Raw genomic sequence first — 17023 nt, forward strand, 5'->3', positions numbered from 1 at the left:
TTTAAAGATTTTATTTATTTATTAGAGAGAGAGAATGAGAGAGAGCACATGAGAGGGAGGAGGGTCAGAGGGAGAAGCAGACTCCCCGCTGAGCAGGGAGCCCGATGTGGGACTCGATCCCGGGACTCCAGGATCATGACCTGAGCCGAAGGCAGTTGCTTAACCAACTGAGCCACCCAGGCGCCCTAACTCGTATTCTTTTTTGAAACCATTTTATTACTGTATCCTCGACATGTGACAAGTTCTGCATTGACCCAGAAACGCCTCTCCGTTGAGCCCCCGATGCTGGCCCATCCCCGGGAAACCAGCCGTCCACAGGTCCATCCCTTATGTTCCCCAGGGCCACCCTGCTGCTTGTCCCCAGCTTCTGCCCCGTGGTCGGTGTCGTCATCCCCCGCCCCCCGCCCGTCCAGGATTACCCTTTACTTGCTTCTCCCTGAGCACCAGGCCACCAGGGCTGTCTCTCCCGAGGGGTCACCTGAGTCTTCCGCAGCTGCTGGCTTCTTCCCCACTGTGGACAGATAAGGTCAAGCCTCTCTCATCGTCAAAACAAAACCAAATCCAGCCTTCCTTGCCCCTGCGTCTCCCCCAGCCTTATCTCTACCTCATCGTTCAGCTTCTTGCCAGATTTATCTGCGCTCATATAGCTTCTTCCTTGTCCCTGCATCCTGGCCGTTATCCCTCCAGCCTCCAGCGATGTGGTATCTGCTGCCTGCCAGCCCTTCCGGAGACCACCAGTCAAGGTCACTGAGGCCCCTAGCTAGCAACCTGAACCAGCCTTTCTGTGCCGAGTTCACCACGGGGCAGGAAGCACTCGCCCCGCCCCCACCCCACCCCAGCTTCTGGGGCACCACCCCATATGCACGCACAACCTTTTTTTTTTATCTGCTACTTGCTTTCCAACATCCTTTGCGTTTCTCCTGGGCTCGGTCCCTGTGCTCTTTTCTGACTTCCCCTGTGGTCTCGACTGATGTTTATTTCCAGACCAGATCTTTTTCCTGAACTCTCCAACAGCTGATGGGTATCTCCACTTGGTTGTTACAGACCCTGTGATTCCAGCAGGTTTAAAACTCCATCTTACCCACAACCTTGCTCCTCCCAAAATTTCCCTAAAGGGCACCAGTCCCTACCAGGTCACCTAAATCAGAAATTTCAAAACTCATTTTACGCATATTCCTCTCTCCCTCCCTCCCTATTCCCACCGCTCTGTCTCCCCCCACTACCGTTAGTCTGTCACCCTGTCCTGTGATTTCTGTACCCTGAAAACCTTTCATATCTGTTCTCCTCTGCTACTGTGACCCTCTTAGCGTAAGCCCTCCTGTTTCTCACCTGGAGTGTTGCTTTCTATCTTGTCCCTTCTAGATCTGTCCTCCACATCATTTCTAGGGTGAAATTTGAAAGGATGAAAACCCTTTGGTATTACTCACCTGCTTTCAGTCCTTCAAGATAAAATCCTGACTCTTCCTGGTTGGGTCCCTCCATACAGAGCCGTCGGCAGTGAATACCTCTGTATCTTTTCCCCCACCTAGAACGCCTTCCCAGCCCTCCCCTCCCCAGGACTGCTTCCTCACCTGCCTTAGCTGGTACTCCTTCTCCAGGTGTTCTCCCCTCTGCACGGGTTACCCCCTGCATCCGGGATAGCTCCCTCTGAGGGGACACGGCCTCCTGCTGCATCCATGGTCTCTGGTTCCTCCATCAGGCTGGGGAAGCCTTGAAAACACAGTCCAATCTCGTAAGTTTCCCGGTTTTGCTAGAAGGTTTCTCTTAATCGTTTCTGGTCCTTGAAGCTTCTTGATGCCAGGAAAGTTGCAAATACGAGATATTCCCCCCTTGTCTGTCAGGACCTGAGGATCCGCTGTGGGTCCGCCCTCTAAATCTTGCCTTATCCGATATGCTAACAGGCATGGCATCCAGAGCATTCTGTCTACCCCAGCTTTACCCTCCTTGTTCTAACAGGTCTGTTACCATCCTGACTTTCACCCATTAGCCATCGTCCAAGCTCAGGACTTCAGAGGTGATCATCAGAGAGCCCATGGGGTGGCAGGAAGTCCCTCAGAAAGCAGGTCCTGTGGCTTGTGACTCCCCTTCCTCAGCCTTGGTTTGGGGAATGGCCGAGAAGTCTGTGACTCCCTCAGAAACAGAGCAAGAACCCGAGAGAGTTTCTGATCCCTCCAGGCTTCTGGCCTGGGCATCTCCAAACACTTTGTGTCCTTGGTATTAGGGACTCCAGGAATGGGGGTCGGGGGGGGCAACCTTCTTCTGTAGCCCACTCCTCTGTTTCGCTGACCTATCATGACACTCTTTCCTTTGTTAGTATTTACTGAATACCTTCTCCGTACCAGAGCCCTGGGAAACATGAATGAGACCCAGCCCTGGCCTCAAGACTGAGGGGTTTGCGGGGGTTGGGCTAGAAGGCCAGGCACGCCCAATCCCAGGTGTCAAGTATGCCAACAAGTGGATGCACAGTGCTGCGGGACTGAGCCTCTCCTGGGGACTGGGGGAAATCATTTCTGCTCAAAACACATGCATTTGACCCTGTTCATCTCCACACCGGCCCAGAGAACCGATGCTTACAGTCCAGCCCATCCACCTGTGGAGAAGTAGGCACGAGTTCTCCGTCCGCCCTCGTCTCACAGGCTAGCCCTCCCGACCATCAGGAAGGTCACTTCTGGGCGCAGGGGTGTGGTGGGAAGCAGCCTGCTCTGTGTCCCCGCCTGCTGCCTCACAGAGGAGCAGAGCCACTCCGCCAGGCCCTGTCCCAGGGCCGTGTCCCAAGTCCTGGAGCAGCCGGGAGGAAAACCAAGCACCCTGTTGGCTTTCTGAAAACCAGGCTTGCTTCCCCAGTTGACTCACGTGGTTTGCATAGGAAGACCTGTTAGAACTATTTGTTCCAGGGGCACCTGCCTGGCTCAGTTGGTAGAGCACGCAACTTTTGATCTTGGGGTGGTGTTCAAGCCCCATGTTGGGTATAGAGATTACTTAAATAAATATTAAAAAAAAAACCAACTATTTGTTCTCCGAGGCAGGCCCTCAGACAACTAAGGCCTGGCTGCTCGGGGAGGGAATTGGCTCTCTGTATTTCCTGCTGACGTGAACCTCTTCCATTTTACATGTGGTGCTTGGTCTCTGAAATCTTTTAAGAAATCTTATTTGAGTACAGTAACAATGAGCTTAATTTCAGATGTAGAGAAAGAAAAATACTTCCCAGGAAATGCCCAGGAATGGCCAGGTTTTTATAGAATCAAGAAATAAGAACAGGGAATGAAGGAAAATAAGAAACAGCAGGACTTCCACACACATGCTGAGTGCAGCCGCTGTCTTCAGGGGGAGGTGAAAAGTGGAGTGTGGGCAGACTGGAGAAGACTTGAAACCCAGCCACCCCCTCTGTCACCCTTCTGTCCCCACTGCTGCCTCCTGCAGGCCCCTTTCCTGACTTCTGTGCTTGGTGACAAGGTCAGAGTCCGGCTCGCCTTGGAGGGGTAGAGGGCTGCCCCCGTCTCAGATGGGGCCTCAGGTCTCCTTGCCCTCATTCTTCTGTCACGTGCCCTTTGTCCATCTAACTCGGCCTCTGATTTTGCTGTCGGAGCTGAGGCCCTGGGAGTGGGGCCACTTACCCCTGGTCTGACAGCCCGCCAGGGGCACGGCTGGGGAGCCCCCATATCGCTGGACTCCCAGTTCAGGGTGCTGTCCCTGGGTGGATTCCACTCCTGAGCTCAGAGGAGGTCGAGGTGACAGTTACCGCCTCCCTTCTTGAGCCCCTGCACCCCGTCAGCATCGACCTCATGCCAACCTGGCAAAGCAGTGGCGTCCAGCCTCCAGGAAACTTCGTTTTTGTTTCTGGACTCTGAAGAGATATTAAATAGGAACATCTCCCCGGTTGGGGAATGAAGGGCGGGTGGAGAGGTCAGGAAGCCAGTGCGCTCTCTGGGCCTGACGTGGCTGAATGTGAAGTGCCAGGAGGGGAGGAGGACCTCGTTCTTGGCGGCGCCCTGCCCTTCCCTCTGTTGCCCTGCAGGCCGCCAGCTCCCTGGAGCCGAGAGGGCCTCCACGGCCACCGCGGAGGAGACGGACATCGATGCAGCGGAGGTCCCGCTCGCGGGGAATGATGTCTTGGAATTCAGCCGAGGTGTGACAGACCTTGATGCTGTCAGGAAGGAAGGAGGCTCCCACCCGGACCCCAAGGTAGGTGGGAGGCGGCGCATCGCACTGTCTGCATGCACACGGCCTCCGGGAGCAACACGGGCTGTGGCCTCAGCCACTGTCAGAGGCACGTCCTCGCCCGTGCGGGGTCAGCTTCGGTGACAGAGCAGGTTTCCTCTCCTCTGGGAGGGGCCGAGTGCCGATGCCGCTGGCTTACGCCTGACGAGCGTCGCGCTCCAGGGGCCCCGCCGTGCTCCCTGGCCGGGCTCCCTGGCAGTCCTGCCCCCCGTGGCTCCACATCCCAGCCTGGTGCCTGCGCAAAGCGAATCCTCACGCGCCACGACGGATCCCCGGAGCGGAGTTCGCTCTGGCGGCCTCCGCCTGCAGGTAGCGACTGCTGGGGCGCGCCCACACGCCGGTGCCGCTGAGGCTGGCTCTTGGCCCCTTGGGGGTTACAGCCTCGGGCATCATCAACTCCAGCCTCACGTCTTACAGCTGAGATGACCGGGCTCCCAAGGAGTTCCTGGTAGAAGCCAGACCGGGACACTAAGAACTTGGGAGCACATTCCAACCTGAAGACGCAAGGGAAAAGCCAGGAGGAGAAGGCTGAGAAGCAGGCCTCCCCTTCGACTCCCCGCATCCTGGCCGCCTCGCCTTCCTGTTGGGCGTCGGCCTTTTCTGGTGCAGGTCAACGGGCGGCTCATCGGGAGAAGCCTGTCTCCAGTCTGGAGGGCGGTGCGGGCCCATCGTCGGCCTGACATTGTCCTGACGTCATGTGCCCGCCGCAAACCGCAAGAGCCATGGGTCAGTGGGTGCCTCCCTCCCTCCTGTCTGAGGAAGGGCCAGCAGCAGAGCTCCCAGACGCAAGACGTCTCTCCCTGAACTTGCTTTATGGATCACATAAGCCATCTTAGTGACAGTTCCCACCTGCCAGGAGGGAGGCCGAGGGGGACGGCACAGAAACCACGTTCAGCCTGCAGAGAGGGTCTGTCCAGACTAGCGGCTCTCCCTGCGAGGCAGGGCCGGCTGGAGTGGCCCCCCTCATGCAGCCCTGGAGGAGGGAGCCCTGGGGACCCAGCAGAGTGAAGGTGGCAGCTTCCCCCTTCCCGGTCTCGTAACGGGGTGGTGGGTGCTAGGTTCCCCAGAGATCAGCCCCCCGAAGTCCAGGTGTGGGTATTGTTGGACACGGCATGAGAGGCCGGTACCCACCGTCTGCCTCCATCACGTTGGGTCAGTTACTGAGGGTCCCGGCAACGCCGCCTGCCTGGTGGCCCCGGCCTAGGGTCCTGTCCACACCTCCACTAGGGATGCAGTGTTTCACGCCGGCCGTGTCCGTGCCACGTGTAGGAGAGCAGCCACGGCCTGGGGTCACGCCCGTCTTGTCTTCTCCTCCAGGTCTCTCCCCACCCCCAGGAACCTGTGCTGGCGGCCTCGCCCAGGATGCTCCTCCCCTCTTGCTCCTCGAAGCCCCCAGGCTGGGGCCCAGGGACGCCGCTGTCCAGCCAGCACCAGATGCAGCTTCTGCAGCAGCTCCTCCAGCAGCAGCAGACGCAGACGCAAGTGGCTGTGGCCCAGGTTCTCCTCCACCTCCTCCCTCCCTCTCAGGCTCCACTCTCATGGGCTTGACGCGCCTTCCCTAGCGAGGGGCAAGGGGCAGGTGTAAAACCCAGGGAGCCATAAGGGATCGCTCACGCTGTTGGACCATTGCTTGTTGGGGGAGGGGGGGATGCAGTCGGACTGGAAGGAAACGTTCTGGTTTCCCGTGTATCCCCTGCTCTGAGCTGGGCTTGGCTGGCTTGGCTGGACATTGTTGGATTAAGGACGTGAACTCACCAAGGAACGAGATGCACCCAATTCCACCTTCCCCTTCCTGCCTCATTTTCCTGGCGTTTGGGGTGGGAAGGGATGCCTCTGGAGTCAGGACAGGTGTGACTTTGTGAAACTGGTCTTGAAAGAGCTTGAAATACAACTTTGTGCAGAGACCATCGTGGCGTCCTGCCTACCTTGTCCACACGGGTTCCCACCCTCCATCAGCGCTCTGCTTCTTCCAGGCAGGATGTGACAGCATCCTGGCCTTGGAATTTGCTATAACGGGATCCAACTTATAGGACCTTACGGGCCATATTTGAGCCACGTGAGGATTGGCTTTGATCTCAGGAGAAAAGTGCTGTTTGAGCCCCAAAAGCTTGTCAGGCTGCTGCCTTGTAGAGGAGGGGGAAGCCGGTTCCCCTTGCTGCTTCTGGCAGGGATTCCTTCTGCTTGCTTTCCACGGAGGGCGTTATTGTCCACATCTTCCTTGGGACTCGTGCATCTGAACTTCATCTTCACCGTAGCCAATCAGCGAACAGTTAGGACAGGATCGCGCGTACCATTCATAGGCTGAATTCTGAGCCTGAGGGACGGGTCAGGACCTGGGGGAGGGGAGGGAAGGAGGACAGTGAGGAGGGTGGTGAGCGATCTAGAAAGGCAGCTCCATGTACTGGCCTTCTGGATTTGTGGGACCAGGCTGATCTCTAAGGTTTTCTGCATTCTAGAATGACAGGGAGCAGACTTCTCTGGGGAGCGCTTATTGATCCCCATTGTTTCTCCTGCTTACTCTTCTCATGACCCTTGGGTGGAGCGATCGCCCGGACAGAGCTGTCCTTTCCTATATGTGCACCTTGAGAAAGCACTGGCAGCCTGCCCAGAGCAGGATCTGCTGTGACTTAGTTCTTGAGAAGACCTTCTAACATGGTCTCACACGGACTGGGCCTGAGGCGCAAGGCTCATGGAGGCCTTTTGCAGCCAGGTTGGAGAGCATAGCATCGGTGAGGCATGGCTCCTAAATGATTTGAGCCTTTTAAGAAATTCTGACCATGAAACAAAAGGACGTGGTGTGCTAATGCTAGGCATGTTCGCAGGTGTTTCCAGAACAGCAACAAAAAGAATGCCGTTAATGGCCTCTTATACGTGGGGTGGGGGAGGAAATCACTGCTCTTTGTCAAATAGCAGAATTCATCTCATCTCCTTAATGGCCATGTGGCAGTCCCGAGAGTCCCCTCCTCCCTGGGGTGCCGGCTGACAGGAGCACAAAGCCTGAGTGCCCCAGCGCAGGGCCATTCCACGACTCACATCATTTCCGAAAGTTTCCCCTTGAATACAAATCCATTCTCCAGCCGTAATACTTTTCTTTTTCAGCATATCAATTGCCAAGTAATTATTATTTATCTAAGAAAGGGCTTGATGCATATTCATGATGGATATTATCAGAGAGTCATTTGAATTTGAAGTCACTGCTAAATACTGAAGAGAAACGGTGCGCAGGTCTATAATCTGCACGACAAGAAGATTGTCGTGGCGGTCTATGGAAGCATTCGGTCCGCAAAGCCACAAGACCCAGAATTTGTCACGGCTTTGCCACCATCAGCATGAAACCCTAAGAGGGGTTCTCTGGAACAGAATCAGGCCTCTGTCTCAGTGGGACAACCCTGCCCTGTCTTGATTGTCTCTCTTCTCGAGGAGAGTGAGTCTCAGGGAGTCGGGGTGGGGAGGGAAGAGCACGGTGTTTGCAGTTCACTTCATGAGCCCTTCTCTGTCCCAGCCTCTTCCATGGGCTGGGAGCCCTGAGCCTCTGACTCCCGATCATTGGTGACACCCTGGTTGGCACTTGGTTCAGGCAGGGACGTGACTGGGAGGCCAGCGTTAACGCATCAGTCCTGGGGGGATGACGGGTAGGGTCAGGGACTCACAGGATCGTCAGTCAGACAGGACCTCGAGAGCAAAGGTCGCTTCTTGAACACACGCCTCTCCCGCTCTCTGCCATCCCCAGGAGCAGCTGTGGGCAGACCCACAGGTGGCATCTCTCTCTGCTGCCTGGTTTTCGGCTCCTGTGTCCTCCAGCACACTCAGCCCTAAGCCCTTCTCCTGTTCCAAGTTTCTTTCTATGTTCCTCCTTCTCCCATTCTCTTTGTCGCACTTGATCCAAGGGCTTTTTATTAGTGTTCGTGTCTTTGGGTAACAACAATCATATAGGAGACAGAGATGGATTAATAGGTCTTCTTGACATCTTCTGTGCATTTAAAATAGATCAGCTCTGGCATACTTGGTTTCTCCGTGTGGTGGGATTGATCTCAGTGTCCAGCATGAGGTCAGCTTTCAGTCATCTTGTCAAACTCTATTGCCACCAGACTGCAAGGTTTCTTCATCTCCATTAAACTGAATTCCAGTGGACTGTGCTATGAGCTCAACACTGCAGGTGGGAACGCATTTTCCTTTCCTCTGGGAGCATCCAGGTCCTCCTGGGTAGAGCTAAGGTAGAGCTAAGGATACAGAGTATCTTGCAAACAGATGCATTCTTGGGGTCCCTTGTTGCATTATTTATGCACCCTTCTCCCCACCCCATTTACTATCATAGGCTATTCCCGTTCTGCTGTTATCCTGGGCCCGGGCTTAGATCTGTCTCCTTCGCGGCGTTCTGCTTTGGTCTAAGACCTTGAAATCTCTCCCAGCCTCTCCCTAAATCGGTTCAGAGCTGCTCTAGAGGAGCCTGCCCTGGCCTTTGGGGTACAGGGGAAAGGTGTTGCTCAACCACTCTTAAACATTTCTAGCTCAGACTTGAGCGTGTCAGCAGTGAATACCCAAGCCCCCTCTGACCACTTTCCCGACCCAGCATGAGGCTTGCCTGGCTGCCCCGGCTTCCTGTGTTGAGTTGGGCCAGAAGTTCAAGGGTGTGAATGACCGTATAGCCAAGCCTTGAGCCAGAGCTGGGCGGTCGCCAGCACCTGCATGGCCTTACGCTGGGCCCGTCGAGCTCCAGAATTGGCCTGGGCACCGCGGCTGACTGGCAGGAGTGAAGGAGGCCGGATCCCTTCATGGCTTGCCAACTGCAGGCTCAGCCTGTGAGTGCGCCACTGCTGGGTAGAGATCCCTCTTCTCCCTGCTGCTCCTTGCGCTTATCCTGAAACCAGTGATGGGTTACTTACGCTTCACGATCGTGTGCGCTGTAGTTAGACGAACAGCCCTGAACGCACTCCCGCACCCCACTTCCAGGCCCGAGACTTAGCTCTTGTCCCCCTGGCTTCTCCCAGTCACCAGCACCCTGGGGGCCCTGCCTTATGCATGCTGAGACAGCGCCACCTGCCTCTGCTTCTGCGTCTAGTAGGGCAGCGGGGGGGGCGGGCAAATTGCTCTGGTTCTCTCCTCGCCATTTCCATGTGCCTGCTCCCTAACTTCAGCCTGGCCCTGCCCCCACTTCTCACGGAGGAGCTGGAGTCCAGGCAAGTAGGCTGGAGAGCGAGCGGGCAGTGGTCTGGTGCCACCGGGTGGGCTGAGGGTGGGCGTCAGAGCTGGAGCCTGCAGGGATGAGCTCCTCCACTCCGGCTGTGGCCTTGCCTCTGACCTCGTCTGTGAGCGGGATAGTCCTTGCCGAAGACGCCCATAGCTCTGGAAAGCAGAAGCTAACTCGTACCTTCTTGGAAGTTAGTAAGGCCTACTTTTGCAAAAGGGGTTTCGTTCTTTGAAAGAACGGCATGCTGAATACAAATCACTGTCCCCTCTGGTAGGACAGGAGAGGGTGGTGTCTGCTTTTGTTTTAGGATTGAGGGAAACAAGCACACAGAGGTAGAGCAGCCTGCCCAAGCCAAGGCTGAAAATAACACTGCCTCATTTTGGTGCTTCCAAGGCCAGACCTACATGTGCAAAACCCAGGGACTGTTACATTTCCTCCAATTTAAAACAGTCCAGGCCGTTTTGTCTCAGCCTGGCCTGGTGTGGGTTCTCCAGGGGCGCACAGTGCCACGGAGAGTGGCTTGAGCCTCTTGCCTGCTGACACTTTGGACGGCCGTAGAGGCCGAGGGGCTCGTTAGCCTGGCTTTAGGCAGCAGTGTGTGCTTTTGCATTCCTGGGGTTCGAAAACACCTGAAATGTTATAACTCTGCATTCGCAAAGCTGAAATTCTGATCGAATCTGCACAAGGAGCACTCAGACTCAGGAGCATTTTCTCATGGCGCTTAGTGCCGGGTAGAAACATTCGACTCAAGGGCCGGCTTTTTTGTATCGATGGCACTGTACCATGGGGAACTTGATTACCTGCAAACGAAGCTCCCAATATCCACCCCCCCCCCAGCTTCTGCAGGAGGGGACTCCTCTTGTGTCCCCAGTCCTAAGTCTCTGATGTCAGAGTGGGAATCTAGGGATTTTCTTCCGTGAGCCTTTGACGAATGGCCCCTCGTGCTGGAATCCTACATTGCCTGAGCCTCTAGGCAGCCCCCTCAGTTGAGAGTTAGAGAAAGGGAGGTCCAGGTGGAAGGGAATGACCTACAGTTGCAGAGGGAGTCACCAACAGACTGGAACATTCCAGCTCCTGGTCTGGTGCTCTCAACTGGCCTATTCTACTGGGGTGTCCACATGCAAGATGCAAGGATCCGAGTCCATGGTTTGCGTGCAGGGAGCCCTCCGTAAATGCCGGTTAGCAGGAGATAGAATTCTCTGCTTTTTCTGCTTATAGGCATTGCAAATTTTGTTCCAAATTTCTTGCTAATGTTTGTGTTTCACTCCAAAGAAAATGGAAAATGGATAATTTACAATTCTGCCTGCTCACTAGATTCCTTTCAATGATAGTCGTGTTTGGAATCAGTTACATTACTCACAGCTGGAAGGTGAAGGTTGGCCCTTCCCCGAGGGCGGGGGGCGGTGCATTTCTGGGGGCTTCCCACAGCAATTGTCCCGTTTCTCAGGACCAGCAAGATGGGGGAGGGGGAAGTACATCTCAGGTGAAATATCTCCATGTCTCAGTTTCTAAAGAAGATAAAGGCTTAACAGCCACCCACCATCTGATACCCAGATTAAAATATTATTGTGGCTTCTTTCCCTCTTCTCATCGCTCTCTAGATCTTTCCTTAGTTGATATGAGGCAGCAAATGAGGCTGATTTCTAAACCAAAATGTCAGTTGTGTCCTTAGCAGCACCTCACGGAGGACGGATTTACTTTAGATTCCTTAGGCATCCTTCCCCCGGGGCACGAAAGGCCCAACCTTAGGAACCACTAATGGAAAGTGGCAACTAATCTCATTAGTGGCTCCCACCTAGAAGCAGAGCCAACTGCAAGGTCAGGTCCTCAAATCTGCCAGGAGGGAAGCAGTGGCCGCATCCGGCTGCAAGGGGCAGACGCTGGGCTTGGCAGGTCCCTGGGCTGAGCTTGGCCAGACCATGGGGTGGATGCCGTCCTTTACTCCCTGGTAAAATGTGCATCTCTTCGGAGCAAACTGCTCTTCAGAAATCCAGAGCATTTGTTGTCTGAACCAGGGAGTCAGCTAGCTCTTCGTCCCCTCTCCTTCCTCCCTCCTCTCCCAGCCTCCAGCTGACTCACCCCAGTCATCCTGCCTCTGCCTTTGTCCACACCGTATTTTTGGTCCAAGGAAGCCTCTTTCCCGCAAGCTGCCTTGGTCCAGGCCAAATTCATTAGCTCCCTTTCTTTAGGGACCTTCCGAAACCCTCCACAGAGACCCCCTTATCCACCACTTAGTGCAAGAATCGCATGGGCGTGAACATGATTGTTGCCTTGTGACTCAGTTTCCTCAAGCCAGGCTCCTGATACAATCACCCCCCCAACCTCCTGCTGTGTTTTTCTCTCTACCCGCTTATGCACCAAGAACAGAACCCCCCCCCGCCCTGGCCCCGAGCACGCTGGGTGCCATGTTGCCGGCTGCCACCCCCGCCCCCCGTGAGAGACAGTTAATGAGGGTCCCCCTCCTCCCACAGACGGTGGCTCTGTAAAGTGTTTGCTGCTACCCTTCCCGGCTTGTGGAAGGAGGCCCTGCTATGAACCAGTCAGCAAACGTTCGGCCCCTAGCACGTATAAAGCACCGTCCTAGGTGCCACGGGAAACGAAAAGGGGATGGATGGTCAGGCACGCCCAGAGGTGATAGGACAGACTTTATTATGACCCCCTCGAGAGTGAAGGGCCTCTGTGGGGCTTCCCGCTTCCCATTACGTGCGGGCACGAGGAAGGGGAGAGGAAAGGCCACGTCGGGGGTTGCCGTGACACTCTTCTTAGCTAATGGGTCCGCATATCCGTTTCTGTTTCTCTCTTAAAAGATATGATGAGAAAAAAAAATTCCTCCCTCCATGTGGCGGGAACACGTTAGCTGTCAAGGAGCTCTCCTGACAGGGCTGGGGTGCAGGGGCTGAGGCTCGGCTCTTTCGCACCTCTCGCTCTGGGTGCTGGGCCCTGAGTGGTCGGTGAGCGACACACTGCGGCCCTCACTCAGGACATACAGAGAGACGCCCAGGGCCAGCGACCCAGCTTCTTGTGGCTACTTCTCCGAATTCCAAGCCCAGGTGCCCACTTTGCCCTGGAAGGGCTTCCTTATCTTGAGTTGAACATGGCAGGTGTCTCCGGTCCTAGCCGAACCCTGGTGACTCTTGGGTGTATTCATGTCCCTCTCTCCTCTCTGTCCTGTCTTCTCCACCTTGTCTCTGCAGGTTCACCTGCTGAAGGACCAGCTGGCTGCTGAAGCGGCCGCGCGGCTGGAGGCTCAGGCCCGCGTGCACCAGCTCCTGCTGCAGAACAAGGACATGCTCCAGCATGTGTCTCTGTTGGTCAGGCAGGTGCAGGAGCTGGAGCTGAAGCTGTCAGGACAGAATGCTAGTAAGTGGGGGCCCTGCGCAGCCTCGCCTCCCTCCGTGGAGGCGCTGGAAAACGCCCATTCTTTTCCCTGAAGCTTTTGGTGGGGTTTTCTTAGACCCCTGCCCTGCCCTGGTGTTCTAGCAGAAAACAGAGGCGGCTCTGTTTGTCCCGTCCGTACACTTCATGGAATTATGAAACGGCAGAGTCAGAGAGGATCTTGGCTCCTTCTAGTCCAGCGTCCAGACTTGACCTTGAATGTCCCTGGGAGTCACTGCCACATGTTTATCCAGGCTCCTCTCGAGAGGGTCTCAGACACTCCACGTCCTAAGGCAGTCTGTTTCTTTCTTCGTGGGCTTTTCCAGTTGAAATATACTGAGCACCTGTCGTGTGTGTCACGTTGTCTGGGAGCTCGGTGGGAGACTTCACACTGTACGGGAGTTTACCCTCCCCCGCGCTGTAGCATAGAACATGCTGGTAGCAGGTGTCTACTCTGTGGATAAGGCAGAAAAGAACTGGCTGGATAGCGGTCCTGGTTCATGGCACAGGTGGCCTGGCGCCCGGCCCGAGATGCCCAGCCGCCTCTGGGCTGGCCTGGGAGTCTAGAAGACAGCACATCTCCAGGCCTTCCTCGTGCTGATCCGTGGCCTGTAAGTGCCAGTCACGTAGCCACTGGCCATCGACCGTGCCAGAAACTGTGATAGAGTTTCACAGACATGATGTCATCTAATCTCTGTAGTCGTAGATGTTGTTATGCCCATTTTGTACACGGGACAGACTCCAATAGGTGAAGTCACTGGCTCAGGGTTACAGGACCAGCAAGGTGTGGAGCCGAGATTCCCGGGTCTGATTGCAAAACCAATGTATTTCCTATGAGACCAGTAGTTCCCTCAGACTATCCCCTATAGCTTTATTTTTAAAAAAATGAATATTTGGGGCACCTGGGTGGCTCAGTCATTGGGTGTCTGCCTTCGGCTCGAGTTGTGATCCCAGGGTCCTGGGATCGAGCCCCGCATTGGGCTCCCTGCTCTGCGGGGAGCCTGCTTCTCCCTCTCCCGCTCCCCCTGCTTGTGTTCCCTCTCTCGCTGTGTCTCTCTCTGTCAAATAAATACATAAAATCTTTAAAAAAAAAAAAAAAAAAAAAGACTATTCCCAAGTCCAACCTGTAGAGGTCATGATCAGTAGGTCTGGGCAGGGCTGCGGCTCTTGCTAAAGTAGCACAAGGCATGGATTGGGAACAGCCACTGCATTTCACCGCTGGAAGCCTCTCTGGGCTTCTGTCTCTGTTTACGGAGACCCTGCTCTGGCCCTCTCGGTTTGGACCCAGGTTTGGACCCAGCTTGTGTGCCCCCGCCGCGCTGACCCGGCCTCCTGTTGCTCTTGTCCCCCCTCCAGTGGGCTCCCAGGACAGCTTGCTGGAGATCACCTTCCGCTCCGGAGGTCTGCCCGTGCTCTGCGACCCCACCACCCCGCAGCCGGAGGACCTGCCCTCGCCGCCCCCGGGTGCGGGCCCGGCCGAGCTGGCCCACCCCGCCGGCAGCCCCCTAGGTAGGCGCGACTGCCTGGTGAAGCTGGAGTGCTTCCGCTTCCTGCCGCCGCCCGCGGGCCCGCTGCTGGGCGGCCTGGAGCTCCTCAAGTTCCGCGAGTCGGGCATCGCCTCGGAGTACGAGTCCAACACGGACGAGAGCGAGGAGCGCGACTCGTGGTCCCAGGAGGAGCTGCCACGCCTGCTGAACGTCCTGCCGAGGCAGGAGCTGGGCGACGGCCTGGACGATGAGATCGCCGTGTAGGGCGGGCCGGGCGCAGGGGCCGGAGGGGCGCGGGGGGCCGGGGGCCGGAGGGGCGCGGGCCGGGCGCGCCGCCGAGGATGCCTGCGCGGCGGAGGGCGGTGAGCACCCCGAGGACGAGCGACGCTGGCTCCAGCCAGGGGCCCCGGAGAGCCTGCGGTTTCAGGAAGGGATTATTGCCTTGGAGGGTACGAAGGGGGAGCATTGGGACTCCCAGAGGAGAATGGGCCCTTCTCTCCCACGTGAGACTTGGGAGGGAGGGCAGGGCCCTCCAGAGCCCGTCGCTTTCCGAGAGGGTCCTTCGTGGGGACCACCAGGCTGCCCGAGGACCTGCTGTGTGCGGGCTGCTTCATCAGGCTCCTCTGCTCCGTCCTGGCCCGGGGTGCCCGGGTCACCCCCTCCCGCCCCATCTCGTGGTCCCCACGGCGAAGGAAAAGCATCAGGTACCGGCTCAGGTCCCGTCTGTCTGGATATCCAGGATGCTACCAGTTGCCTAACCCCTGACCTTATGGAAGGAATTCCCTCTCTAGGCAGTTGTGGAGATGGTAGATGTTGAGTGCTCTGGGCGGTGAGGGACCGGCCGGTGCTTTCAGTGTGAGCGTGGAAGTGGGATGTGTCACATCGGGTAAGCTTTCGGATGACTTGAATCTGGACATTTTCTCCAGCTTCCGAGGGAGACTGGGATTTGAACGTCAGTCGGGCCCGTTCAGGGAAAGGGGCCACAGAGGATATAGGTTGGATTCCTCAGGGTGGGAGCCCTGCCCCCCTTCCTGCCTGCCAGCCCAGCCCCTCTGCCTGGATGCTGGGAAGCTGCCCACTTCTCTCCTCCGTGTCCTGCCTCAGGGGCCGTGCTGGCCGAGGCTTGCGTAGCACCCTCCCCTCTGAGAGAGCCTCAGAGGCCCCGAGCCCCCAGCCTTACCTCTCAACCCGTCCCCTCCACTGGGGTATTGGTTAGTTTTTACCGCAGAAATAACCAAACGAGCGGGTAGCTGAGACTATTTCTTTCCACTCTTCAGAATCACTGCCACTTCAGTCAGGGACCACAGCCCTGTCCCCCCTTGACCCGTCTGTGTGGGTGCGTGCCTCGAGCACATCTCCTGTCCTTGACCATCCAGGCCTTGTCTAGAGATTCCCACCCGGTCCGGCGGGCTGACCGCAGCAGGGAGGCCACGCTCCCTTTGCGACAGTCAGGCCGTGAGTGGCTGTTAGCAGATTTAGAAATGCCTTGAGAGAGAGCTGAGCCATTGCTAGGTCCTGTGTTCGGGGAAATAAGTCTTTATCCAGGACAACAAGCGACAGACCCAGACTGCAGTATTCTTTGAGGATTCCTTGCTAAGGATGGGGTTACCCAAAAAACAGAGTTCTTCAACCCCGACTTTGCTTTAAAATTTATATAAATGAAAGCGTAGCCCTTTTCTTAAACAGCTGGGTTTCTTCTAGACTAGAAAGTCCAAATGAAAGGAAATACACGTAGCTTTATGGTGTAACATTTGCTGGTGCACCAGGGTATCGGCAGAAACGGGGTGGGGTGTGAGCGGATGTGTGCGCGTGCATGTACGTACAGGCTTGTATACCGTGTGAGGGAAGGTGAGTACGTGTGTGTGGGCGTGCAAGAAGTGACGGGAGAGAAGAGAATGTGAATCTTCAGGGCGTTTGAACGACAGCAGAGTTGTGTTGTTTTCCTAACGTGTATTTAGTTGGAGAGGGGTGGTTCTGTTTATTTTGCTGTCTTTTCTGATCCACCATTGGATGGAAGTAGGTCCAGATACACAAGGAAGAACCAGGAAGGTGAGAGCCCCAGACTGAGGGAGGGATGTCAGGAATCCGGTGTGGCTGAGCCTAGCCGGCTTCCCAGACCCTCACCTGGGTGCGGCCTCTCAGAGCTGTAGGATCTTCTTGAGTGTTCGGGGGAGCGGAAGGTCTGGCTTCTCGAGGCCCGCTGTGTGTAAGCAGGAGCTGAGAGTGAAGCCAGGGGCCAGTGGATTGGGTTTGTGGAATGTGGCAGGAGAGGGAGGGCTGGGGTGGGAAATAGTTTCTGAAGGGTCTAGAGAAGCTTGCAGAGGGAAAGAAGGGAGTTTAGGAGAGGTTAAGGAATTTGAAGAGACTAGTTGTCTGTACCCCTGACTCTGGACCCATCCAGGACCCTTGCCGTCAGATGCTCCAGAGTGGTTTCCAGCTGCCCCAGCCCCAGCCTTCCCCCAGAGGGGGCCTTCCCTGGAGCGCTGGTTTGCATGTCGGCATCGTCCCCGGTGTGACCCAGAGCAGCGCACACCGGGGTGTGGAGATGGGGGACAGGATGGATCGAGGGGCCTTGACGGGTCACCAGCCACTGGGCAGGAAAGAGAACATCGCAGAACTGATTTCCCAGCGATGTCACCCTCCTCCTCCTCCCTTCCTTGCTTCTTGCTCTGCTCACTCAGCTCCTGCCCTCCTCCTTTTTCATCCTTCTGCTCTGCCCTGTATAGAGGACAAGTGGACACGGGGGGGGGGGGGG

The 17023-nt window shown here is 56.3% G+C and overlaps 1 protein-coding gene across 3 annotated transcripts in view; it reads left to right on the forward strand.

Annotated features, from left to right (window-relative positions):
• The window catches only part of LOC118014032 (carboxyl-terminal PDZ ligand of neuronal nitric oxide synthase protein-like), a 276011-nt gene that overhangs the window by 243945 nt on the left and 15043 nt on the right, over positions 1–17023 (forward strand). For 2 of the 3 annotated variants that reach the window (XM_035010032.1, XM_035010033.1), the window contains exons 7-10: positions 4016–4182; positions 5536–5715; positions 12601–12766; positions 14138–14290. In XM_035010032.1, the coding sequence (XP_034865923.1) occupies positions 4016–4182; positions 5536–5715; positions 12601–12766; positions 14138–14290 (666 nt within the window). Of the gene's footprint in view, positions 1–4015; positions 4183–5535; positions 5716–12600; positions 12767–14137; positions 14291–14633; positions 14973–17023 lie in introns of those variants that run through there. The other variant, XM_035010034.1, reaches the window with a different exon arrangement.

The sequence above is a fragment of the Mirounga leonina genome, unplaced genomic scaffold, assembly GCF_011800145.1.
Source record: "Mirounga leonina isolate KUSES-001 unplaced genomic scaffold, KU_Mleo_1.0 Mir_154, whole genome shotgun sequence".
Classification (NCBI taxonomy): Eukaryota; Metazoa; Chordata; class Mammalia; order Carnivora; family Phocidae; genus Mirounga; species Mirounga leonina.